At 38.6% G+C, this 27,025-nt stretch overlaps 1 protein-coding gene across 9 annotated transcripts in view; it reads right to left on the reverse strand.

Moving 5' to 3' along the window:
* PTPRM (protein tyrosine phosphatase receptor type M) overlaps nucleotides 1–27,025 on the reverse strand; it is a 974,793-nt gene that overhangs the window by 265,878 nt on the left and 681,890 nt on the right. For 5 of the 9 annotated variants that reach the window (XM_082259730.1, XM_082259727.1, XM_082259733.1 and 2 more), the window contains one exon: nucleotides 18,654–18,786. In XM_082259730.1, coding sequence (XP_082115856.1) covers nucleotides 18,654–18,786 — 133 coding nt within the window. Of the gene's footprint in view, nucleotides 1–1,188; nucleotides 1,219–18,653; nucleotides 18,787–27,025 lie in introns of all 9 variants that reach the window. The other 4 variants (XM_082259726.1, XM_082259728.1, XM_082259725.1 and 1 more) reach the window with 1 other exon arrangement.

A 27,025-nucleotide genomic window follows, 5' to 3' on the forward strand; every position in this document is an offset into this window, starting at 1 on the left:
TGCAGAAATGCGCGCAAACACCTGCAAATTCATACAAAAAAGCCAGAAATTACATCTGAAAAAGTAGATGCTCAAACAGGAGTATCATGTGCAAGAAGCTTTACAGCAGTGACTTCAGGTGAAAAATGGAGCTTCTGTGTTTGTAAACATTGAGGTTGATTTACTAAAATTGGAGGATGCAAAATCTGGTAAAGCTCTGCACAGAAACCAATTAGCTTCCAGGTTTTCTTTTCAAAGCTTAATCGAATAAGCTGATGTTAGAAGCTGATTGGTTTCCTTGCAAAGCTGTACCAGGTTTACACCCTCAGGATTAAGTAAATCTACCCCATTGTCTTGTCTTAACTATCTGAAACCATAAAGTGTTTTGAGGACACTGAATACATGACATATGCAGTTGCATTCTTTGGGGTGCATGGCCAACATGTTGATCCAAAGTATTCAAAGCTTTTTGAGGCCCTGATCCAGTTAAAAGTAACCTATCAGGGCTTCATTTTTCACTTTGACATTTATGGCCTGCATGCTTTTCTTAGGTAAGTGACTCAGAAAGTATTGAAGTCAATGACAACCAGACAATCAGAATACTTAGAAGGCAGTGAGCAACAGCAGCCAACATATTTCTCACAGTGCAGGTGTCCATTATGGACATCAATAATGTATGCTTACACAAACTGGCTGACTGCATTAAGTAAACCTGGGGGCTGCCATTGATGACCTCCTTCTGAAAAGGTCTGCCTGTTATGTTAATCACCTGGCTTCGATACTTTCTGAGTCACTCATCTGGAACAAGCATACGGTAACAGGAAAGTCAAATCAAAGTCAGAAACTCTGGCTTGCATACTTATTCTGAGTCAGAGACTCTAAGCACTGATCCAAGAGTGACCGTTTGATAGCCAGGTAACTAGTATTTTCAGTAGGAAGTCACTAATAAGAGCTTTCATGTTTCTTCTATAACTCTGATGGTAGGATTCCTTTATTGTGACCATAGGGTGAAACATGCTCTCTAACTGCTTGCCTACAAGTGTTTTACTACACATCCTAATTTCTACATAATGTGGTAATGGAACCAAAACCATGGATGAATGAGTTTTCTGTTCAACTTACATGGACTGCAACATTGGCATTCAATATTCATGCATGAAAAAATATGGCAGAAAGGATGACACTACTTAGGCACAAAAGTTTACTTACAGGTAATATGTGTAGGAGTTATAGCTTCTTCTGCCATGATGAGGATTTAGGCAGTGGTAGAAAAGATGAAATGGAAGGAAAGAAAAGCCAGATATTAATGTATGAAAAAATCAGGATGAACGAGAACAGATCAGGTGACATGAATGGAAGATTCTAGCAGCAATTTTACATCACAGACATGACATGCAACACATCGGACTCAGTGGCTGGACACATTGCTGTACATTCATTATGAAGAAACCTTTCATCATGATCTACATCCTAATGAGTGGGCGAGCATACACTCATGGAGCAATGCTTTCATTTGTAATGTTTACTGCCTTTATTTATGCTTTGCATCATGAAAGGTTATTTGTCTAGAGGTCCTCCGAGATATAACATCACATGCTCGAAATGGAACACTTTAGGGTTTATTAACGCTTTGTAATATATAATGAATATCATGACACTACATGAAGTAGGTTATAAAAAAGATATTCAGAATGTAGTATGTAGTATGGGACAGGAATCAAAAGCGTGTAGATTCCAAGGTAAAGAACATCCTTGTGTAGCCCATAGAAAGTAAATAGAAAGTAAAGAGATTCAGCTACCTAGTCTAGTGCAAGGTTATTGGTTTTTATTTTTGTATATACCCTGGTCATCCAAACACCAAGATGGCTTCCACTGATCTCTAGAAATAATACGCAAGAGTTTTCAATACATCCATATGTTACACGTAAACAGACAAGACAAGCAGGTGTCACATTTGGGAGGGTCTAAGTTATGTTCACCACACACTCTTAGTGTCCATTCACACTACCGCGACTTGTCAGGCGACTGGTCAGTCGCGGTTCATTGTGTGCTACGGGAAACATTCTAATAGGAGCGACTCAAGTCGCTCCGACTTAGAAAAAGGTTCCTGTACTACTTCGGGGCGACATCGGAGCGACTTGCATAGACATTCATTATATGAAGTCCGTGCAAGTCGCGCTCAAGTCGCGGTGCACGCGACTTCACAGGTCGCCCCCGAAGTCATGCCGCGGTAGTGTGAACCGGCACTGTCTGTACAGTCTCCTTTACATCTCACCAATTATAAAGTGCAAGCGCCTACCTAAATGGATACAAATAAAGTTACTAGTTTAAGTAAGTCCTCAAATTACATAATTTTGGTAAATCTAGTTTGACACGGTCAGCCTAATGTAGGTAGGCCCACATGTTTACTATTTTAGTAGCCAAAACACATCAAATGAGTACGGCTTAGTGATCCAAAACAACAAAGCCATCAAAAGCCATCAGAGAAAGAAAAGCTGGAATATAAATGATTCTGGCCATTGTAATATTTTCACTACTATGTTAACTATAAAAATGTTAATAAATGTTTTCCCTTGCTAATCTATTTTAAAAAATGAGATTTAAAAACGGTAATGATGTAGATATATTTGAAGGGATTTTCAAATGTACCTCTAAATTTAACCAATAACCTTTTGAAGCTCTTAGTAATTAAAAGATAAAAGGTTCCACATTATGCATGGTACAGTTTTCTTTTTGCTTTTCACTCACTGTAAATAGGAATTTCTTTGTACTGCATCTTGGAAAATGAGCTCAAGCAACTTTAAACACAACATATAATCTTTTAGTATAAAAATAATCCTGGATAATAGGTGGTCCCATTAAATATAACTATGGGAATGTCCCTTAAATATTCATAGCGCTATAAAAATTACAAGTCGTAACATATATAGTCTGTACACTGTAAAATACATACTACATCATTTAGTTATATGGATATGGATAGTTAGACTGGTATAAATATTTAAGGGAATTTCCCACAGTTATTACATTATATACTGTAGGACAGCCTAGTATCCACAACTACATTTATTTAGACACAATATTATTTGTTACTATATAGGAAGGATCCTGCATTTATCCATTTAAGAAACATTATACACAGATTCCTGCCCATTGCAATTTCATTAGAGGAACTGTTATTATGTTCAATAACCTACATGGACTCATGGCCCTTTGTAGGTTCTTAAATGTTTTAAATTTAATGCTACATATGTGTGGTCCTATAGCTCTACCTTTGTACTAATTCGTCTTTTTGTTTGTATGATAAAGGCTTTTGTATTTAGGTGTTAGTGCACCCCTGTATTTCTTTACCTACGCTTTTTTTCTGTCTCATATATTTTGGAGAACAGGCAGGACCTAATTTGTTAGATTGTAGATAATATTATCTTTTGATGTTATTACGTTTAATGGTATATGAAACTGATGTAGTTCCTTCCAGTTAGATCATCAAAAACCTGTTCGAAATTTTGACTCCTCCCTCAAAAGAAAAAAAAAAAGGTTGGAGTAAAGCCTTAAACTGCTAAAAAAAATAAGAGCAAAATAGGAGTTGTTGAAGACAGAATAAAAATCAGGTTTTACTTTTTAAATTATGGAAGAACAAAACATGAATTCTGATTGGCTGCTATAGCAAATCGCCAGGGGGGACGCAGGAACTGGCAGGATCCACCAGACGTAATACAGCATAGAGAGGGACAAATGACACAACGTAATCACAATGTTGTGTATCCTACTGTAAAGGTATCAGGATCTTTTTGTTTTTTTTTGTTTTAGGGTTTCAACCACTTTAAGGTTCTAAAGTCAGAGAATGTATTACACTCAGGAACTGCCTACACTTTAAAGTGATTGTAAAGTCTATTTTTTTTTTTTAAATAACAAACATGTTATACTTGCTTGCCCTGTGCAGTTGGTTTTGCACAGAGCAGCCCTGATCCTCCTCTTCTCGGATCCCTTTTTGCGCTCCTGGCCCCTCCCTCCTGTTGAATGCCCCCACAGCAAGCAGCTTGCTATGGGGGCACTCGAGCCCAGCCGCAGCTCCGCGTGTCCATTCAGAGACAGAGCCGCAGCCCAACCCCGTCCTACCCGCTTTCTCTTCACATTGGCTGACTGACTTTGATTGGCAGCAGCAGGAGCCAATGGTGCCAGGCAGCTGAGACACTCCTGCAACATAGCTGGATATAGATGGACCTCAGGTAAGTATTTGGGGGGCTGAGGGGGGCTGCTGCACACAGAAGGCTTTTTAATGTATAGAATGCATTAAGATAAAAAAAAAAAACTTACAATCACTTTAGGTAATATAAGTTTTAGGTTCTCACTCAATAAACTAACATTAGGGAAAAAGCTGGATGAGTGTCCAAATGTTTGCATGTCACCATTTGACCTTTATTCATTCCAGTCTGTTCAATTCAGCAAAAAAGTAACTGCATAAAAACCTGTAAAAACCTATCATATTTCCAGCAGGTTTTCAGTTTTCTTCTTTTATTGATAAGAAAAACAAGCCAAGAAATGTGACCAGGATTACCCAAACTTTGCAATGGTATACTGAGTGCAAATATTCATCCTTTTTCAGTAGTATAACTCAATGATTGTATGCTCCCTTTAATAGTAAAAGGGTACGTTTATAAATCAATATGTAAATCATAGTAGGCAAGTGGTTTGTATTTTATTTTCTAAATGCTTATTTCAGAAGGCTGAATAATCTGACCCACGTACCTTGCCTTGGGCTATATATTATGTTCATCTCTTTGCTGCATGGCCATTCATTGAATTTTCTGTCTTATCTGACTTCTCTTGGCTGGCTTTAAATATACATTCCCATAGCAATATCTGCCTTCAAAGTGCAAAATGCAAGAGGGATTTCCTGCAACAATTTTATCTGCCAGGCAATAGGTAGCTAATCAGTACAACTTGTTGCATCTATTTATTTATTTCCCTATTCTGATTTAAAGCGGTATTAAACTCAAAACCAAAAATATAATATATTGCAGCTTAATAATCCTTGGATGTGGTAGTTGCATGACTAGGGTACTAAAGATGTCTTTGACCACTTTGGCTAATACCACTCCCTCTAACCCCTTTAATAACCATGCTGACAACCAACTGGAGTTAATGGCCAAAGCAGCCTTTTATTAACCAATGTAATAAATAACATAAAACATAACAACGTGAATACAATATATTCAAATTTAAAGTGTGTTTGTAATAAACATTGTAAACAAAAGGTACCACATCCCTAATTCGTATATTGAATGCTGGGGAGGATCTCCCGAAAAACGAAACCCACCACTGGAACCTGAGGTGTGCAGGTAAGTGCTGGGGTTAGAAGAAAAAGAAAAAAGAAAGAAAAAGACAAAAGAGAAAAGGGAGGGAGACAGAGGGGTGCAAAACTAGAGGGGGAGGACCAAAAGGGGAGTTGGCGTTCACTCGCACGGCGGTCCCACGAGGAAGCGTTGAATGGATGGCATTTTTCTCCCCCGATTCAATGGTATAAAACTGAGAGCCTATATTCGGGCCGTATTATACTTTACGGTACTACCCTTTTCAGAAATAGCACATCCACCACTATGCAGAATAATACCCCACGTGGGGATTCCAATATGACCGCTCAGCATGAGCCCTCCTGCTTCTAACACTTTTTATGCTTTTGGTTATGTGATTGTGTCCATTGCAGACACGAACTAAGGATACTAAAAGGCATTGCATATTTATGTGGTTTTATTCCCCTGAAGAAGCGGTGCACTGCTTGCCCGCGAAACATGTCGGGAATGGTCTGATGTTCAGCATTGGACCCAGTTATTACCATCATTTATCTTCTGCCTTGTGTCTTACACATTTACATCTGTACATGTCAAAATCATATGTATCAATGTTGTATTGTTTGTTTTTTGTTTTTTTAAAAATGCTATGTCAATAAATATTTCATGTTTTTAACTATGTCTTTATCATTTTGAATACCTGGTACCTTAAAAGTCCCACTAGCCCTCTTGTCCTATTCTTTACCCTTCGGGGTACGCTGTCCCTGCTTCTTTCTTCCTCTTTTTCCTTTGCTTTCCCAGTTTTTTTCTTTCTTCCTACCCCCCTCTTTTTCCCCCCTTACCTGCTTTCCTTCTTTTTGTCCCATTCCCCCTTGTTCCCCTTTTGGTCCTCCCCCTCTAGTGAATACAATATAAAATACAGTAGAACTGGAGCCTCAAGGTCCTCGTAGGCCTCACTCACCAGAACAAAAATACCTGCGACCTACAACAGGCCTCCAGCCACAACAGCACCGACTCGAGACAACCAGCGCAGATACCTCAATTATAACAACTGGGATCCGTACCTCAGACGGGTCCCTACCAAGTACATTTTAGTGCCCACAGTAAACTACAAGGACCTTGAACCCCACCATCCACTTAAAAAACAAGCGACCCAATCCCAATAAATTACCCAATAAACAAACAAAAAGGGGGGAAAAAATGAACAGGGCGGGCGGGAGGAAAGTTGTCCCCTGGCTGATCTCCCTTCGACTGAAGACAGCCCTCTCCTCTGCCTAGGCCCCTCCAACTCCTCCCATACCTTACCTACTCCCCCTCCTAAACCAATTAGACCATATTGTATAGAAAAAAGTCTTTAACCATTTTTTGTTTTCCCTGACCCTTTAACCCCTGTCATGCTGGCCCTCCGTTAATGTCTTGTTGTCTATTACGCCAGGCCTCCCTTTACTTTTCTTTTTTGTATGCTTTTTTCTCTCTGTTTTCACCTGATGATCTGGCCAGTACACACCTTCTGTATTAGAGGTTCCTCAACTGTGGATGAAGGAGCACAGGGGGGCATAGTGAAGCAGCAGCACTGTTAATCTTGGGGGGTGTTGGATGAACTAGCAGATTTAGATACACTAACAAATCAAAGCCAAACTCCATCTCACACTGCAGTTACACAAGCAGTTACAGAGCAAACCTTTTTTTTTTCTTTTGGGGTAAATGTTTTAAATTAATAAATAAAAGCTGGTCACTGTAAGAACCCTATGTCAGTGGTATCTGATTTGTCTCAACACTCTTAACTGATACATTTGCTTGTTCTGCTGAAAAACAACAGACTTACTGACCAGATATCCAGGTGAAAATAAAAGAAAGAAAGCCTAAAAAAAGAAAAAAATGCCACACTAAGAGGGTAGCTTTCGCAGTACGGCATCATTTGCGCATTTTGGTCTTGCTGCAGGACTGAAGTCCTGTGTGCAAGTCTCATTTCTGACATTATCTATGTGCCTTTTACATCAGGTTCCATTCTGTTAGGTTTATTGGTTTCAATTTAAAATTGACCGTAGTCTACATGTGACTGCACAAGCAGTTAAAGCTGAAGCCCTCATTTTCCTCAAGCAGAACTCAACCCAAAAGGGGAAGTTATGCTTTAAGGACTCGTCCCCCCACTCCTCTTGCACATTTGGCACTTTTGAGGAGCAGAGGGGAGCAGGGTACCTGATTTTGATAGGTACTCGCTTCCCACTTCCATTCCAAACCCCGTGATGCTCGGCAATGGAAGTTCTCCTTTCTCTCTCCCTCTGCAGTCTTCTGGGACACTGACAGATCTCAGAAGACTGCATCCACTACTCACAATGCACAGCGCAACTCGCGTATGCGCAGTGGGCACCTGTCTGTGAAGCCTCAAGCTGTTACAGCCGAGTGCCCATAGTGAAGATGCCGGTGTGGGGGACTGAAAGACAGCAGGTGAGGCCACCTGGGGTGAGCTCACCGCATGATCCTGGGACAGATGAGTGACTGTTTTTTAAAAGTCAGCAGCTACACTTTTTGTAGCTGCTGACTTTTATTTTTACCACAGGTGACTGCAGCTCCGTTTTAATCCCCCCCACCCTAGTTTCCCAACAGTTCCCAGGCTCAAGACCTGAAAATAGGCCTGTATAGGAAATTTAGAGAGGAAGTAAACTTCCTCTGCAAACATTTACCTATAGGTAAGCCTATAATAAAGCTCACCTATAGGTAGTGTAAATATCTCCTAAACGTGTACTGTTTAGGAGATATTAGGAGATATTTATATGACATGCAGCCAGTGACATCACAGGTGCCGTTCCTTCCGAGCCCCGTGCCGTGAACAGCGGCTCCCGCACGCATATGCAGGAGTGACGTCATTGTGGCTCCGGCCAATCACAGTGCTGGAGCCAGCAAACCCGGAAGTAACTCCTGGGAAAACGTCAGCAGTGACAATGATGTGCGGGTGCCACTGTGGGGGCTTTGTTCTAAGGTAAGTATTACATAATGAGCTAATATGCGATGCTCATTATGCCTTTGTCTTACAGGGCTTTTTTTTTTCTTTTCCCTTTTTCTTTTAGAGATTACAACCTCTTTAAAGCATGATAATATATGCAGCCAGCCTTTTTAAATATGATACATAACATTTGTATAATTTACAGCAATTCTTCTTTGTTGGCCTTCCAAAAGGTTACAAACTACAATATGTTTTTATGGTGGTATCCGCAGATTAACTTAATTGCTGTTATAATTAGTACAAATATATTTTCATTAAAGCAGGTATTCATTTAAAACCATACAGCAAATATAATTTATCAAAATAACCACTGTTGGAGTGCTCAGTTATACTTGAATCTATATATGAAGCTATTAAGATAAACAACAATTAAAAAAACTGATGAAGAAGCACATAATAAAAAAGGGAAATTTATCACTGAGCTCAAGGCAAAACATACAAAAATGGAACGTACTTTTCTAAAACAATTTTTAAATGGTATAATTGAAATCACTTTATAACAATGAAAGGTACTAGAAATTCTTATGGAATTTTCTTTACTCATCTGCACAGCTCGTAATACACAGCTGGTAAAATTTAAGTAGGATGATTCCAGTGAGAATTAGAATTGTATCCTGGGTAGCTGCTTAGCTAATGTACCTAGAATATTTGTGGAACATTACTAGCTGCCTGTATTCCAGGAATAGCAATTCTAGGAGACCTTGCCATCCTAACTGATGACTGGTGAATAAATCAGCAGAAAGGTTCCTATAGGACCTGAGGCAGCATTCAGAGTGACACCACCACCATCATTAATGATACACCTCTCACTATGTGGGGAAGTGTTTTTATTACAAACAAGAGAATACAACAGACATGATAGAATGAACAGTAAGATAGAAACTACATTAGATTGCGTCTAGATAGAGAGCCAGATTTAATAAAATATATGCACATACACCAGGGCATTGATCATGGATGGACAGCCAAAATGTTTATGATTACAATGTACAGACAGTAAATTTGCCAACAAAGGGAGGTTTGATATAGAGTGTAAGCTCTAGTGTCCTAATGTACAGCGGTCAAGCCACTGTGTGCCGAAAATTAAAATTTGATTTTTCTCTGATGTTTTTGAGGGCACTGTATAGCAAAACCTACCCATTTATCGGAGACAGTTTTGTCAACCAGAGTGATCAATTGCCAATACGAATTTTTAAACAGAAAACTAAAAGTCTTTAAATGCATATGAAAATTTCTCTGGAAGGTTTTCTAGCAGTTGATTGGATAGTCGTTTTCAAAATTCATTGATGTCATGCCTCTCTGGCAAACAGCAATTACACTACTAAGAACAATACAAAGTCTCCACTACTACTAATACTACAATACTAAGTATACCTGTACTGAATAGCCACTATATTTTGGAGTTAAAAATATAAAATATCTGCCAACATTCTACAAGTAAAAACTAAAACAAAAATATGTCGCAATCTTAAACGGAACACCTGACTACAAAAATATGCCCATATTTGGTAAATATTCACCCCTTCTTGGCATTGCATGTACCTCTCAAGCCTACAAATCTTAGTTGTCCTGGAAAATAGGGACAAGTACAAGAAGCAAGGTTAAAGGGCTACATTGTACAACTACTGAAGAATTTAGGGGGTATTTGCAATGAGACCAGACCTCATTTATCTGAATACATCAACAACCTTGCTAGAGTACTATGATATAACCAATTATTATGTTGTATCACCTTTTTTTTTATTTACCATAGCACAAGGTCTGAAGGAATATTTTTAAAAATCCAGCATTAAATAGACCACGTGTTAACAATCAAAGTATACTTTGTTACAGATTGGTTTACGCTAAGCTATATCACATCTATAATCTCAGTATTACTTCCATGGAAGATGTCTATGTATATTGGTGGCACTATATAAAGCCATTAAATTAAGATAAACTTGAAAAGTTTGGACTGAAATATAGCCACTTCTTGAAAGCACAGTAAACTAAAGAATGTCAAACCATATCTCAGAAAAAATGTGTATGTACATACGAAAGAAAAATGTGTTATCACCACTCATGTGTCACCCATTTTTTAATAAAAAACTTAAATAAATAAATAAATTAAAAATAAATCTTTGAGGCAGGAAGTCACAGATAGCAATAATAACTTGACGAATGCTATAACCCTTCATTATTTTACTATACAATATTGTTTTCCTGTACTCTGTGCCTCCACTGGATCACCCATCACTTGCACTCCCAACAAGAAGTGAGGGGTAAATCTCCAAAATTGGAACACCTATTGCAATAAAACCTGACAGAGGTTCCCCACTCCATTCACTGTATCAAATTAAAAAACTTTTGGAAACTTTTGGAATTAGTCAGATTTGAACCATTGGGATCATGTGGTTTCCTTATTTGCAGTTCATATTTGTGCAAGCAGTGGACAAGTGGGCTGTAACAGCAGTGACTACCATGACAGCTAAACCTTCCTGCAAGGGTTCTTGCAGTGTAGGAAGGCTTTTACTTTGCGTAACGTGAGTGACCGGTCTACAAGTTCTATCAGAGCTCTACTATGTATCACTGATCTACCTGTAGCCAGCCTGTACCCATTAGGCTTTCCAATGACACTGTGAAAAAAAGATTCATAACAGCCAAGTTAAAAAAGGTGTACTTGGGCTCCCTAAAAACGTTATTAAAGCAAACATTTCCTTAGCTGTGTATAATCATCACACCATGTACATGTGCAGTAACAGTCATCATTTAAAGAGATTCTCCAACTTTCAGGCATTGGTAGGTCAGTCAAAATGTTTTCCCCTCTATGTGCTACATACATTTACCCACTGGCCAAACGAGAAAGAAAATATACATAATAATCACAGAAGATCATACAAGGCTATATCAGTCTTTTAATGGTGGGCAGATGTATCACTGCCTATAGTTCTTTGTAATCCCTGTCAATTTATGAATAAAGATATTAGCTAATATCTGTTTTAGAAAATGTATAAAAGTTTTATCCCCAGTATTTACATAGCGTAGAGAGCAATGGTGTGCAGTCATTGATGGTAACCAATCAGAATAAAGCTTTTATTCCCTAATAAACTTTCTACGTTTAGATACACATACAGCGGGGAAAAATTAGTATGACACCATTTTTCTAGGTAAATATATTTCCAAATGTGCTATTGACATGAAATTTTCGCTACATGTCGGTAACAACCCATGCAATCCATAAATACAAAGAAACCAAAACAAATAAGTTCAGAAATTAGGTTATATGTAATAAAATGGAATGACACAGGGAAAAAGTATTGAACATTCTAACTGAAATGTATTTAATACTTCGTACAAAATCCTTTATGGATCACTGCCTTGCCGTGGCTAAGAGGCTTGCTTAATTCAGTGAAGCTGCAAGCTATGCCATATATGCTCAGCCAAGACAGACAGGTCACAGTGGAAAATTCTGACTAAACGTGATCCACTAGAGAAGGAAATGGCCACCCACTCTAATATCCTTACCTAGAAATTCTCATGAACTGAAACAAAAGGCTAACAGATATGACACTGGAAGGTGAGTCCCCCAGATGGGAAGGTGTCCAATGTGTTACTGGAGAAAAGCGGAGGGGAATTTCAAGTAGCTCCAGAATGAATTAAACGGCTGGGCCAAAGCCGCAAAGACTCTCAGTTGTGGATGGTAGGAGTGAAAGGAAACTCTGATGGTGTAAAGAAGAAATACTGCAAAGGAACCTGGAATGTAAGATCAATGATTTAGGGTAAGCTGGACGTAGTCAAACAGGCTATGGCAAGATTGAACATTGATATCTTGGGAATTAGTGAGCGAAATTGGACTGGAATGGGCGTATTCAACTCTGATGACTACTATATCTACTACTGTGGACATGAATCTCTCAGCAGAAATGGTGTAGCCCTCACAATCAGCAAAAGAGTGAGGAAAGCAGTACTGGGTACAATCCTAAAAACGACAGGATGATCTCAGTCCGTATCCAAGGCAAAACACTCAACATCACAATAATTCAAGTTTATGAACCAACCTATGATGTTGAATAAGTTGACGCTGACTGCTTTTATAAAGATCTACAACAACTTGTGGAACTAATTCCAAAAAAGATATCCTTCTCATCCTTCATCATACCATTCTGATATTGAACATTAAGAAAACTAAGATCATGGCAAGGAGTTCCATCACTCCTTGGCAAATAGAAGGAGGAGAAATGGAAACAGTGACGGATTTTATCTTCTTGGGCTCCAAGATCACGGCAGACAGTGACTGCAGCCATGAAATTATAAGACGCTTGCTTCTTGGGAGGAAAGCAATGGCAAACCTAAGCAACAATATAAAAATTAGAGACATCACCCTACCGACAAAGTTCCATATAGTCAAAGCTATGATTTTCCCAATAGTAACCTATGGCTGTGAAAGTTGTGCCATGAGGAAGGCAGAACACTGAAGAATTGAGGGTGGAGTCTTCTACGTCATTACGTCACTTCCGATATTTGGAGCCAGGGCCGTGGAACGCGGAAGCTTCCCGGTTAACGAAAATCTGATCGCGGACAGCCTACAACTTAACTGTAAGTTACTACACTTTTCTCTCGGTTGTACAAGATACCGCACCATGGGGTTTCCATTTTTTCTTTACATTTGAGGGATCGATATCTACAAACAGTTTTTCCACCGAAGGAACCCCTGGGCATTATCATCCCTATCTCTACGGAAAATCACAGCAGGTTGTATACAGGGTGCGACACTTAGTGGCTACGCTGGTGGTTGCAACCCGGAGCTTCTGTCACTGCTATTGAAAGTTTTTTCTCAATTAGATCAACTTTCCACTTGGATCTTTTTTCACTTTTACTCACATTTATTCAAGGGAATTTTTTCCTTTAAATTAATTTATTCACTGTTTGTAAAAATCAATACAAGGCACCATTGATTTTATCCACACTGTATAACTTTTACTTTGAATAAAATTCACTGTTTCTTTTAAATCTTTCCTGGTTTATTTATTGCACAAGCACTTGGCACTTTAATATTATACAATTAATTTTAAGAATAAAATAACTGGTCTCCATTTAGACCGGATATCATTTGTGCACCTTATAATTTAATTTATTTTTCACAGTGAAAATCACCACTTATTTATTTATTTAAGTGCACTTTATCACTTTTAAAAGGTAGCGCCATTTTCAACCTTTCTTGCACTTTTCCATTCTTTAACCCTTTGTTGGGTTTGGTTGTTGGCAGCTCACACCTTATAACCTACATACGGTTGATATATACTCCATAGCGCTGGTCACTTCTGTTTATTCTACTGAAGAATTGATGCTTTTAAACTATGGTGTTGGAGAAGACTCTTGAAAGACCCCTGGATAGCAAGAAGATTGAACCAAACAATCTTGAAGGAAATCAACCCTGAATATTCACTGGAAGGACAGATCCTGAAGCTGAAACTCAAATACTTTGGCCACCTAATGCAAAGAGAAGACTCACTGGAAAAGACCCTAAAGATGGGAAACATGGAAGGAAAAAGGAAAAGAGGACGACATAAAACAAGATGGAAACAATAAACATGAAGTTAAAGGAGTTGTAAAGGTAGAAGTTTTTTTACCTTAATGTATTCTATGCATTAAGAAAAAAAGCATTCTGTGTGTAGTAGCCCCCCCCCCATCACCCCTTATACTTACCAGTGCCCCCTCTCTGTTCTACAATGTCCACCTGTCATCCTGGGACTCTCCCTCCTGATTGGTTGAGATACAGCTGCGACGCTATTGGCTCCCGCGGCTGTCAATCAAATTCAGTGAGCCAAACAGGAGAGAGAGGGGTGGGGCCGAATGGCAAATCCATGTCTGAATGGGCACACAGAGCAGCAGCACAGCTCGGGTCCCCCCATGGCAAGCTCCTTGCTGTGGGGCACTCGATAGGAGGGAAGGACCAGGAGCAGGCAAAAGGTACCCAAGAAGAGGTGGATCCGGGCTGCTCTGTGCAAAACCAACTGCAGAGGCAGTATAACATGTTTGTTATTTTTTTTTTTAAAAGGAGACTTTACAATCACTTTAGGCAAGCTCCAGGAGGCAGTGGAGGACAGAAAAGCTTGGCGCACTATGGCCCATGAGGTCACAAAGAGTCGGACATGACAAAATAACAGCTTCAAGACACCTCCTGCATGGAGAAACTAGTCACAATTGTTGCCAAGGTGTGATTTTGACCCATTCTTCCACAAAAACAGTCTTTCAAATATTGAAGGTTTAGTGGGCCACCTCTATGAACTCTGATCTTTAGCTCTTTCCATAGATTTTTTTTTGGATTTAGGTCAGGTGATTGGCTGGGCTATTCTAGCAACTTTAATTTCTTTCTTTGAAACCAATTGAGTGTTTAGGATCATTGTCTTGCTGAAATGTTCACCCTCATTTTATCTTCATCATCCTTGTAGATTGCAGCAGATTTTGATCAAGAATGTCTTGGTACATTTTTAAATTCAGCCTTCTTTCAATGACGTGAAGTTTGCCAGTACTGTATGCTGAAAAACAGCCCCACACCATAATGTTCCCACCTTCAAACTTCACTGTTGGTATGCTGTTTTTGGGGTGATGTGCAGTGCTTTTTGACCTCCAAGCATAGTGTATATTATGGCATCCAAAGAGTTCAATTTTGGTCCCATCTGACCAAACTATATTCTCCCAGTATTTCACAGGCTTGTCTAAATGAGCAATCTTGTCTAAAAGAGCTTCAACATGTTTTTTCTAAAGCAGTGGAGTCTTGCGTGGTCAGCGTGCATACAGGCCATGGCAGTTGAGTGCATTACTTATTCTTTTGTTTGAAACAATTGTACCTGCTAATTCCAGGCCTTTCTAAAGCCCTCCACAAGTTGTCCTTTGCTCTGGACAACTCTTCTGATAATTCTTTTCACCCCTCTGTCAGAAATCTTGTGAGGAGCACCTGGTCATGGCCGGTTTATGGTGAAATTATGTTCTTTCCACTTCCAGGTTATGGTCCCAACAGTGTTTACTGGAACATTCAGAATTTTCTAAATACTTCTGTAACCAAATCCATTAGTGTGTTTTGCAAAAATAAAGTTGTGAAGGTCTTAAGATAGCTCTTTGCTTTTACCCATCATGAGATGTTTCTTGTGTGACACCTTGGTAATGAGATACCTTTTTATAGGTCATCAGTTGAGACTGAACCAGCTGATATTAATTTGCACTGACAAGGGGCAGGATTGCTTTCTAATTAATAAAATATTTCAGCTGGTGTCTTGGCTTTCCATGCCTTTTTGAACCTTCTGTGTTCATGTGTTTGATATTTTTTCCCTGTGTCGTTCCATATTATTACACATAACCTAATTTATAAACTTATTTGTTTTGGTTTCTCTGTATGTATTGATTGCACGGGTTGTTGCCAACATGTGCCAAACACCTTAAGGGCTCTTTCACACGGCTGCTCCGTGTGAGAACTCCGCTGCGGTCCTTTTTTTTTCCACGGAGCGGATGACATTTCTGTCATCCGCTCCGTATGCCCGCATATCATCCCATCCGTTTGCGGATGATATGCGGACATAATGTAAGTCTATGGGGGTTTGCGGATGTCAGCGGATGACACCGCTGACATCCGATTTTCCTTCCTTTCCGTTTTTTGAACGGAACAAAAATAGGGTTTTGTTCAGTTCAAAAAAACGGAACAGAACTGACAGGAAGAAAATCGGATGTCAGCGGATGCTATTCCGCTGACATCCGCAATGCCATAGACTTACATTATGTCCGCAAATCATCCGCAAAAAAATAGGATGATTTGCGGACATACGGAGCGCCCGTGTGAAAGGGCCCTTGGAAATATATTTACCTAAAAAAATGGTGACGTGTTGAATACTTATTTTACCTGCTGTATGTATATCTAAACACAGAAAGTTTGATAGGGAATAAAAGCCTAATTCTGATTGGTTATCATGAATGACTGCACACAATTGCTCTGTATGCTGTGTAAATAGATAACACTTTTACACATTTTCTAAAACAGATATTAGCTACAAAGCTTTGTTCATAAATTGACAGGGATTATAAAGAATTTGTCAGTCCAAGATTGATATCTTACTTATATGTGGAGCCTGGTGGACTAAGAACACTTCTGGCTTTTTATATTTATTAGATATTCCAGCACCAGGATTTCTCTTTCATAATTCCCAAAACTATTGCTGTTGGACTGGCTGTTTATGCTTTATGGTCTCACTTTACATGTTCCAGAGCTTGTTGCACTCTCCATAATATAAAACAAATGAGGGATTGAACATGGAGAGTGGACCCCTTTATAATGGCCACAGCAGGTGTGTAGACCTAAAATTTCAAGCACCAACAGCGATCTTCCAAATACAGCATACAAAAACTGTCAAATGCACAAAATAGTGGTTGCTTGTATTTGTGGTTTATGTAACTAAAATGCAATTTAGCTTCGATTCAGTTAGTTCTCTGATTCTGTACTTTCTTTTTTTTTTAGTCTAACTTTTTACCATTATTTGACAAAAATGTAGCATAAGACCGTATTAAAGTTTACTTAACCCCTGGTCACACTGGTACGACTTCAGGTGCGACATGCAATTTACAAATCGTACCTGAAGTAGCATCTAATGTGTTTCTATGGCAGTGTCTTAATAGGTACAATTTCTAGTGCAATTTGAGAAGTGGTTCATGTATTACTTTTTCAAGACTTCAGCAGGATTTCACTGCCATAGACTTTAATGTAAATCATGCTGCAAATCGTACCTGTGTCTATATCAGCACTACTTGAGCCTGAAAGAAGTTAAATATTAACCCTTTGCTAGTTAAACTTTTGTTCATAACATCACTGTCCCTCCCTGTGACATGGACAGCCCCTTTCACTGAAGTAGCACTGAAGTCATATCAAATCATTAGAAATCTCACAGAAGTAGTTGTTTAAATCAGACTTTAACCACTTGCCGACTGCCGCACGACTATTTACGTCGGCAGTCAGCCCCTCACAGGCAAAGCGACGTAGGGCTACGTAGCCTGTAAGGGTTTTGGGAGCGAGCGTGCGACTCCGGATGCGCACTCCCGCTCGGTCACGGACCCCCCCCCGCGCGCGTGTACCCGGCGACCCGATGTCAGCCGGGCACTCGCGATCGTCCGTGACAGCGGGAGAAAGGCAGGCGGCTAGTGTAAACAAAGCCGCCTGTCAGTCTCCCCTGTGTAAGAATGGTGAGCAAACGGTTCTACTATGTAGGACCGTTGATCACTGTTCTTACACATCAAGCCACAGCCAATCACAGTTAGAAACACGCCCCTAGGGACACACTTAACCCCTCCCTCTCAAAAAAAGTTAACCCCTTCACTGCCAGTGTCATTTTTACTGTAACAGTGCATATGTATAGCACTGATTACTGTAGTAATGTAACTGGTAACCCCAAAAGTGTCAAAAATGTCAGTCAAGGGTCCGATCTGTCCGCCGCAATGTCGCAGTCCCGCAAAATAAAACGCAGATTGCCGCCATAACGCGTTAAAAAAAAAAAAAAATATTACAAAAATCTTTCCCTTTGTTAGTAAACGCAATAACTTTTGCGCAAACCAATCAAAATACGCTTTTTGCGATTTTTTTTCCCCAAACATATGGTAAAAAAAAATTGGCCTAAAATGTTAAAAAATTTAGATTTTTACATTTTTTGGGGGAATTTCATATAAAAAATGTGAAAAATATTGTTATTTTTGCAAAATTGACGCTCTTTTTTTGTTTATAGCGCATGATCAAAAAATCGCACAGGTGATCAAATACCACCAAAAGAAAGCTCTGTTTGTGGGAAAAAAAGGACGCCAAATTCGTTTAGGTACAGCATCGCACGACCGCGCAATAGTCCATTAAAGTCACGCAGTGCCGAATCGCAAAATAGGCCCTGGTCAGGAAGGGGGTAAAATCTTCCGGGGCTTAAGTGGTTAAATCACACTACTTTAAATTGTACTTGGTGTGACAAAAGGCTTATACTAGTAATAGTTTGAGTATGTTATATTTTTATTTCACTTTGTAAAGCAGTTTGGTAGAATTTGAAATCCAGTGTTTGCATTTTGATTTGGTCATTACAGAGAATTCATTACTTGCATCTTCTGCTATATTTGCTTCTTTTCATTAAATGCAAAATATGCTATTTAGCTCCATGTGAACTTATTTTCTTCCGTAACAAAATCAATGTGCATGCTAACAAAAGAAAGTTTAAAACAACTCAAGGCAAGATTATTATAATATAAATAATCCTCTAGGCACCAGTACTAGTTTTGGCAGATCCCTGTTGTGCTGATCTTTTTATTCATAGCCTTTACCCCATTTCACTCTTCATAAATCATTGCAACATAACTGCACAGTTAGTAAATTAGCAACAGCTCACCTTTTTTTCATCACTAAGACAACTCCCAGGAAGATAATGACAAATAGAAGGATTCCAGCAATGACTCCCGCAATTTTTACTGTGTGATCTGACTGTTTTTCGGGTTCAGGGTCTGGCTTACGAGTTGCAGCTCCTGCATTGATTAAAAAGACAAGACAAAATGTGAACAATAAAGAAAAAACGTATAGCACAGAAATGTACATGAATAGTCACTTCTACTATCATATTGCTGGAAGTGAGTGACTGAATAGATTTACTACTATTTGTTTTAAATTTGTATCTCTAAATTGTGTATTAAATTTGAATTTTACTTTCATACTTTTTACTTTTATTCACACTTTAAAACAATACAGCTGCTTTAGTCCTGGTTCACACTACCGCGACTTGTCAGGCGACTTGGTTGCCTGACAAGTCGCGGTCCATTCTGTGCTACAGGAACCGTTCTAATAGGACCGACTGAAGTCGCTCCGACTTAGAAAAAGGTTCCTGTACTACTTTTGACACAAGTCGGAGCGACTTGCATTGACTTCCATTATGGGAAGTCCGTGCAAGTCGCACCAAAGTCGCGTTGCACGGCGACTTCACAGGTCGCCCCGGAAGTCAGATCACCATAGTGTGAACCGACACTTAGTGAAAGACTAAGCAAAAAAAAAAAATATAAAAACAAACACCCCCCCTCCCCCCAATAACAATGCAAACAATATTTATAGTCTACTGTGTACCAATATTAAAGAGGATCAAGCAGACCATGTATGAACAATCAGTGTATATTTATCAAAATGACAGATGGGTTTACACCGAGCTATATCACGTCTATGTACTCAGAATTGTCACAATGGAAAATATCTATTTACAATAAGACATATTTGAACTATACAGTATAATGTCATCCAAATAATTATATAAGATAAAACTGAAAACATCAGATCATAATATAGTAACTTTTGAAAAGCAGTTAGCCAAACACATCATGCAAACTATCTAAAGAATATATGTGTATGCACATAAAAAATAATACACCTCTTAATACATTTGCCCTGGGGCTTTAACACAAAAAAATGTATAAAATGGACTGTCACTCATTTAAGATGTCCTTTTGGCTAAAGAATTATATTTATATACACTATATTACCAACATTTTTGGGACGCCTGTCTTTACACACACATGAGCTTTAATGGCATCCCAGTATTAGTCTGTAGGGTTCAGTATTGAGTTTGCCCACCCTTTGCAGCTATAACAACTTCAACTCTTCTGGGAAGGCTGTCCACAAGGTTTCGGAGTGTGTTTATGGGAATGTTTGACCATTCTTCCAAAAGCGCATTTGTGAGGTCAGGCACTGGTGTTGGCGAGAAGGCCTGGCTTGCAGTCTGCGCTCTAATTCATCCCAAAGGTGTTCTATCAGGTTGAGGTCAGTACTCTGTGCTGGCTAGTCAAATTCATCCACCCCAAACTCACTCACCCATGTCTTTATGGATCTTGCTTTGTGCATTGGTCCAAATCATTTGGTGGTGGGGGGGGGGGGGGATTATGGTGTGGGGTTGTTTTTCAGGCGTTGGGCTTGGCCCCTTAGTTCCAGTGAAGGGAACGCTTAAGGTTTCAGCATACCAAGACATTTTGGACAATTTCATGCTCCCGACTTTGTGGGAACAGTTTAGGGATGGTCCCTTTCTGTTCCAACATGACTGCCACCAGGGCAAGGTCCATAAAGACATGGATGAGTGAATTTGGGGTGGAGAAACTTAACTGGACTGCACAGAGTCCTGACCTCAACCCGATAGAACACCTTTGGGATGAATTAGAGTGCAGATTGCGAGCCAGGCCTTCTCTCCATAATCAGTGCCTGACCTCACAAATGCGCTTCTGGAAAACAGATGCGCCACTTTACAGGCAGACTAATTGCCTATAAAGTGGCGCAAGTATTGTTTTACTTTAGGCATCATTAAAAATCACTGCTCCTAAAAACTATTGTTTTAAAAAAGAATTTTTGCATTGATACATGTCCCCCAGGGCAATACCCAGGTCCCCATACACTTTACATGGCAATAACTTGCATATAAGTCTTTAAAATTAGGGCTTTTGATTTTTCATGTTTGTGTCCCATAGACTTTAATAGAGTTGGCATGTTCGCTAGAACTTTTTCCCTGTTCGAGGTGCTCTGATGCAAACCGAACAGGGGGGTGTTCGGGCCCATCCCTAGTAATATGTTGCTGCTTTCTAGTGTTTAGATGTGACTACTGCATTTTTAAAAAGGTTTTGCTCTTTATATTTTCACTTGGTGATTCTGCTGGTAACACACTTTGAGGGGAATTTTATAAAAGCTGGAGCACCCAGAATCTGGAGTAGCCATACACAGCAACCTGTATATCTTTCCTATCTTTCATTTTAAAATTTTAACTGAACAAGCTGAAGATAGAAGATGACTGGTAACCATGCAAAACTGGCTACTCCAGTTGTGATAAATTCCCTTTTGTGTTGTCAATATAGACCAGGACTTTAGAACAACCTCTTCCAACTGATCTATATAATATAAGGGCGAGGTGTTTCACAGTCAACAAAGATGAGTCTGGTTCAGAGGCACTAAAGTAGGTAAATAGGAAAACACATTGAACAAAAACTTTTCTTTAAAGGAATGGAGTACAATTTGGATGGCAGCTCATAAAACTTATATTTGTACTTATATTTGTACTGTTTACAAAGAAAATAAATTTAAGATTCTTTACCATGGATACCATACCCCTGTCCTTTTAACTACAATATATCTTATTAGTGCTGGAGGTGCCGTAAGAACTAGGAACACAGTATATTTTGGACATGTTCAAAGATCCATATGTTGGCAAAATGTAGAGGCCCTGGCCTATACTCTTTTTCAAATTTGAATTCGGCTGGAATCTTTGGCGGTCTTCCCCCACAGAACTTGCCTAAGGCAGCCAGATGTTTTTTCATGTGCTCCCTACCAAATGTCTAATAGCGTCCTACTAGAGGTGGAAACATGGACTCACAATTTATGGTTTATACACTTGTATTTGAGAAGTTCAACCTATGGAAGCCCTTACAACAATAATAAATAATGCCCTTGCAACTTTTGAACAGGTATAGGGGTCCTTGGGTCTGTCTGGATGCTTCTTTATGATCACCCTTAGCAGCCATGCTCTTTCCCAATAATTTATTTTTTCCTGTTTGCGCTATGTAGTTTGTGAAGAATAGAATTATTTTAAGGAAGATTTTTGAAAAGAAGTAACAATGTATTTAATGGCCCAGTGGGTGTTAGCATTGGTCATATTTTTGTACATGAAATATGAATAAATATGAATTTTTTATAGTGTAAGAGTGGAATGCTGTTTTTATTATGGCTTGATGTTACATTGTATTTTGGCATGATTGTCCAAAACATTAGAACATTTTCTAATAAATGTATATTAAAGGAAAGTAATTTGTGGGTTATCATTCTCTTTAATAGAGAAAGTTGCCTACAGTTTTTTCATGAAGCAGGTTACTGATCATAAATTACGATGCCTTTGGTTCCTACTGAATTAATACATTAATATGAGTATCAAGAATGTCCACAAATTGTCCACAAATTGGTATTATTAACTCAGTAGCTACAGTACTTACTAGTGTTAACAGTATGTAAATGAACCCCCACAGTTACTCATACACCATACTTAACAAACAAAGCATAAACCGCTTATACTATCACTACTATCTCAAAACAAAACTTCATGCAAACGTTGAATTCAGTTCTTCAAAAATATACAGATTGTAGTTCTATGCTAATGAGGACATTCCTACTGAGTGTCTGAATTTTGCCTGCACTGTTCTCCTTATAAAGCACTGTGTCAAGAAGAAATAAAAGTATGAACGTACAAGTACAGACCTCATTAAAGCTGAACCCCATGGAGCAGAAACACAAAGTGCTTCATTTTTTAAGTTACAATAAACTTACAACAAGAAGACCATGTTTCTGTCATAAATTCAGGATATCTATCTATCTATCTATCTATCTATCTATCTATCTATCTATCTATCTATCTATCTACCTACCTACCTACCTACCTACCTATCTATCTATCTATCTATCTATCTATCTATCTATCTATCTATCTATCTATCTATCTATCTATCTATCTATCTATCTATCTATCTATCTATCTATCTATCTATCTATCTATCTATCTATCTATCTATCTATCTATCTTGAAGCAGGTACAGTAATTGGAATGAACTGCCACCAACCAGAAGCCAGATCTAATTTTTCTTATCTGTGTTAAAAAAACAATAGCAAACTCTTAATTGGATTTTCGATGTGTCTGATGCTTTTTCTTTTACCCAGCCTAAATCTAAACTTTGGCCTGTGTCTTTAAGTCACTTAAATCCAAGCACGTTTTATGGCAGTAAAATGAAATTCGAGATCATCTCATGCATTTCATTATATCTAAAGCTTTCTTGTTAGTGACAAAATAACCACATTAACAACATGATGACTGTCCGGAGCATTTCCCTAGGTGTGATTTGCTGGACCATTTTCCTTAATTATTTTTCATAAGTGAAGCAGTAATTCTATAACATATTAGCTGAAACACCTGGAAAAGTGTGATAAGCTAATTTACCATGCATTTCACCAGCAATTGTTTTCCCGCACAATAGCCTATTTTTGCCTTTGGAAATTTAAATCTAGGTCACATCTGGTAGTCAAAAGACTCCTTCTAAGCAATTTATTCACAAAGTGGGAAACAGCTGAGGATCATACCACTGGCACCCAAATATCTACCCAAATGAGATAATCAGTGCCTAGCAGCAGCTAGTGTCTTAGCTCTCCCTAGCTCCAATTTTTTTGTTCTGCTTACACTGTTTACTGTATAATGTGATGGAATGTCAAATTTGTGTCTGATGGAATATCCATTTCCTTCTCTAAATGAATTTAGGATGAAAAATGTAAGAGACGCAATGTTCAATTCACCAAAGTCAATCCTTTCCTTTTGCAGTTTTTTCCACCCAGACTTCCAATTTTTTAATCACAGGGTGACAGTATTCATCATGTGAGGTGTCAGAAAAAAGAAAGATTGTGTTGGATATTGGAATGCATTTCGAAAAATCTACAAATTACCCACTTTGGGAAAAATGGCATGTTCTTTAACATACAAAATCAATCTGCCAAATGGATAGAAATTCCAAAGAAATGGCACAATCCAAACAAGTAAAAGTTTTATTTAAAAATATGGTACACTGAGAACAGATATATTATAGCCAACCTGAACACAGGGAATTTAGACAACTCCAGGCTACAGTTAGCGTCAGTAAACCGCTAAAGATATTGAGTGAATACTAAAACTGTGTAAATTTGTTCAGTGCTGGGATCTCAGATCTAATGTTACAGGGGGGGGGGGGGGTTAGCTACAAAAACTGTGCTAGTGGCTACAAATCACTCTTACCTACCCCCATCTCTTAAATCCTACTGACAATTGAATCCGAAAACTTAACAGCCAATTGCAAGGCCCGAGCACTGCCACGTGAACAATGGAGTTATTTCACAGTGGGGGTTATTTACTAAACACTGGTAAGTGTAAAATCTGGTGCCACTCTGCAAGGAAATCAATAAGCTTCCAGGTTTTATTGCCAAAGATAGAAGCTGATTGGCTACCATGCACAGCTGCACCAGTTTTAGTAAATCCACCCCAGTGTGAGCTGTGATGAAGAAGGGAGCAGTAAGGGAATGCAGGCAAGTAGATTATATAGTGGTCAGGAGGGGGGGGGCTCTGTAGAAACACATGCCTCTATGCCCTGCATGGGCAAGGTAACAGGGTCTCCTTCTCAGGCTTCTAACATGTATAAAATGTTTAAAAAAAGGCAGTTACCAATGCTTCCCTTGCTATAGAAATGTATTACCACTTTTGTCGGTAAAAGCCTTGAAGTATACTTCCTCTACTGTCACTTTTGGGAGGGTCAGAGACTTTCTGTAGTAGGCCCTGCACTCACCCTGACCCTGACATCACCAAGTTGTCTGACTACTGCCTGTGAAGTTTCTAATATATGAAGTTGTGCCTGGGAGAGTGCCTGCACCTTATCAGTGACAAAAGTGGAAAACTCAGTCTGGTACCTACTGTCACTCACAAAGTGTTGTAAGAATTCACAGGCAACAGCTAGACACCCTGGTGAGCCAGGTGGGAAGGGGGAGAAGGGAGCACTGAAGGTCGTCCAGAGATGTCAGAGGTTAAAAAACAGGACATCACTGATACTGGCAAAAGTTATAAAAACTGTATTTGTATGAGTAGCCTGAAAAGCATTTCATGATGATTGTGTCTTTTTAAAATTAATCTTTAAAGTTGAACTTTGCCCCTACCTAGCTATTTTTTATTCCCTGGTCCTTGTGTATTGAAATCAAAAAAATAAATACTTACTAATCCATGCAGTCCAGCGTTGTCCTCCCCCCATCCCAATTTTCTTCTTTGTCGCTTTGCTTCAACCCCACCATCTTCTCCCAACATCTCATGCATATGCAGAGACGCTGTGCAGCTCTGCCAGGTCCTATAGGCTGGCAGGCACCTGCAGCTTTCTGCACATGTGTGGCGTCCTGCACATGTGCAGACACTTAGCACGCATCTGCCAGGTCCTATAGATCGAGCTGCATATGCCATCCTCTTCTAGACGAGGATGAAGAATACATAAAGATTAAATAAAGACACACAAACCCCCCTAAGTTTCACATATGGATATGTGAAACTTAGGGGGGAAACTTACTTTATGATGCCCTTTATATGCCTATATGATAGGCATCATACAGTATTTGACAAGTTTATTAACCTGTTATTCAAAGTGAAATAAAACCTGCACAAAATAGCCTGGTAAAAGCTGTAAACGTATGCATTTAATTTATTAAATACGTTCTACTATTATTACATTACTATAACATAAAAATAATTTCATAAGAACAATGAGCATTGAACTCCGTAAGTCACTACTTTTTTTTGTCACTAAGTGGTTCTCAGAACACTAATGTTTTTTTTAAAGGAAACTAAAACAAGTGAGATATTCTACCTGTAGGGTTCTGGTCAGGCTATTATGAACAAAATTACATACACAATAAAATGCTACTAAGGTTTCTCTTACTAAAGCACTGAAAATGTATCCAGGTGTCATAGTGACAGGTTTTATATTTTTCCTTCTAACACATCATAAAACCTAGTCTAGACAAACCCTGACAATAGTTGTCATAGCAGCAAACTAGTCCTATTAGCACATGTGGATTTTAACTTTTACTATGTTAAACCTATTTATGCCATCTAATCATTGCATGCTCTTCATAAAGGCTCAATATTTCCACCAGCTTTGCTTAAATTCTTAGTTCAGTAAGCAAGGAGGTTAGAAGATAACAACCCATTAGTGCTGAAACTCAATAAAATGCATTACTACAATAAAAAAAAAAAATAAATAATATATATATATATATATATATATATATATATATATATATATATATATATATATATATATCATATATTGTTTCGCATTTCTGCATCCATCTTACTGTGTATATATATATATATATATATATATATATATATATATATATACACACTGTATATAATGTGTGTTTCCTGAGGACATATTAGTGTTCATTAACCTTGTTGGTTACTGTACAACATTTTTTTTTTTACTCTTTTTGCTACCCAAAAAACTCTACAGTGACATTTTTTTCAGACTAGAAATGCTGGAGGAGGGTTCTATAAATCTGATCATATTCAAATATACATTGCTAGGGATGAGCAAAGCAAACAAAATTGGATTCACAAGAAGATTGGTGAACCCAGGGAAAAAAATCCCTAACCCAAACATAGTGAAAACCCCAATCTATGGGATTTGAATCTTGTTATTTTTTTTACTGGCATATGTTAGAGAAAAAAAAAGATCATGAGCAGTTGAACAATGCCATGGGGGAAATGTACTAAAGCAAAAGCAGTTGACCATGAGATGTAGGTGACAGTTCAGTCACAGCTTTGGGGCGCCGATTGAGCACGCCCCAGAGCAACACAGCAACACATACAAGTGTATGTGGCAGCTGGGCATTAAGACCCACCCACCATTCTACTGATTTATATATTTGAGTATTTTTGTCGTAAAGGGGTGAAATTTGCCCTCATTTGGGAACTAATAAATGGTGGTCAGTGTATAACTAGATTTTCCTTCTAAATTAGTGAACACGATGCACCTAACATGTAATTGTTTTCCTATGCATAGATGTCTGTCTAAGGAAATGTGTGAAATAATAAACCCAGAGTATGATTCTACATACATTCTATTGCACACAGTATTGCACATAGTATTATAGGTTCAATTGTATGCTACATTATGTCCTTCTTTTAAAAATAACCACACT

Source organism: Pelophylax lessonae (genome assembly GCF_965119305.1).
Source record: "Pelophylax lessonae genome assembly, chromosome: 5".
Classification (NCBI taxonomy): Eukaryota; Metazoa; Chordata; class Amphibia; order Anura; family Ranidae; genus Pelophylax; species Pelophylax lessonae.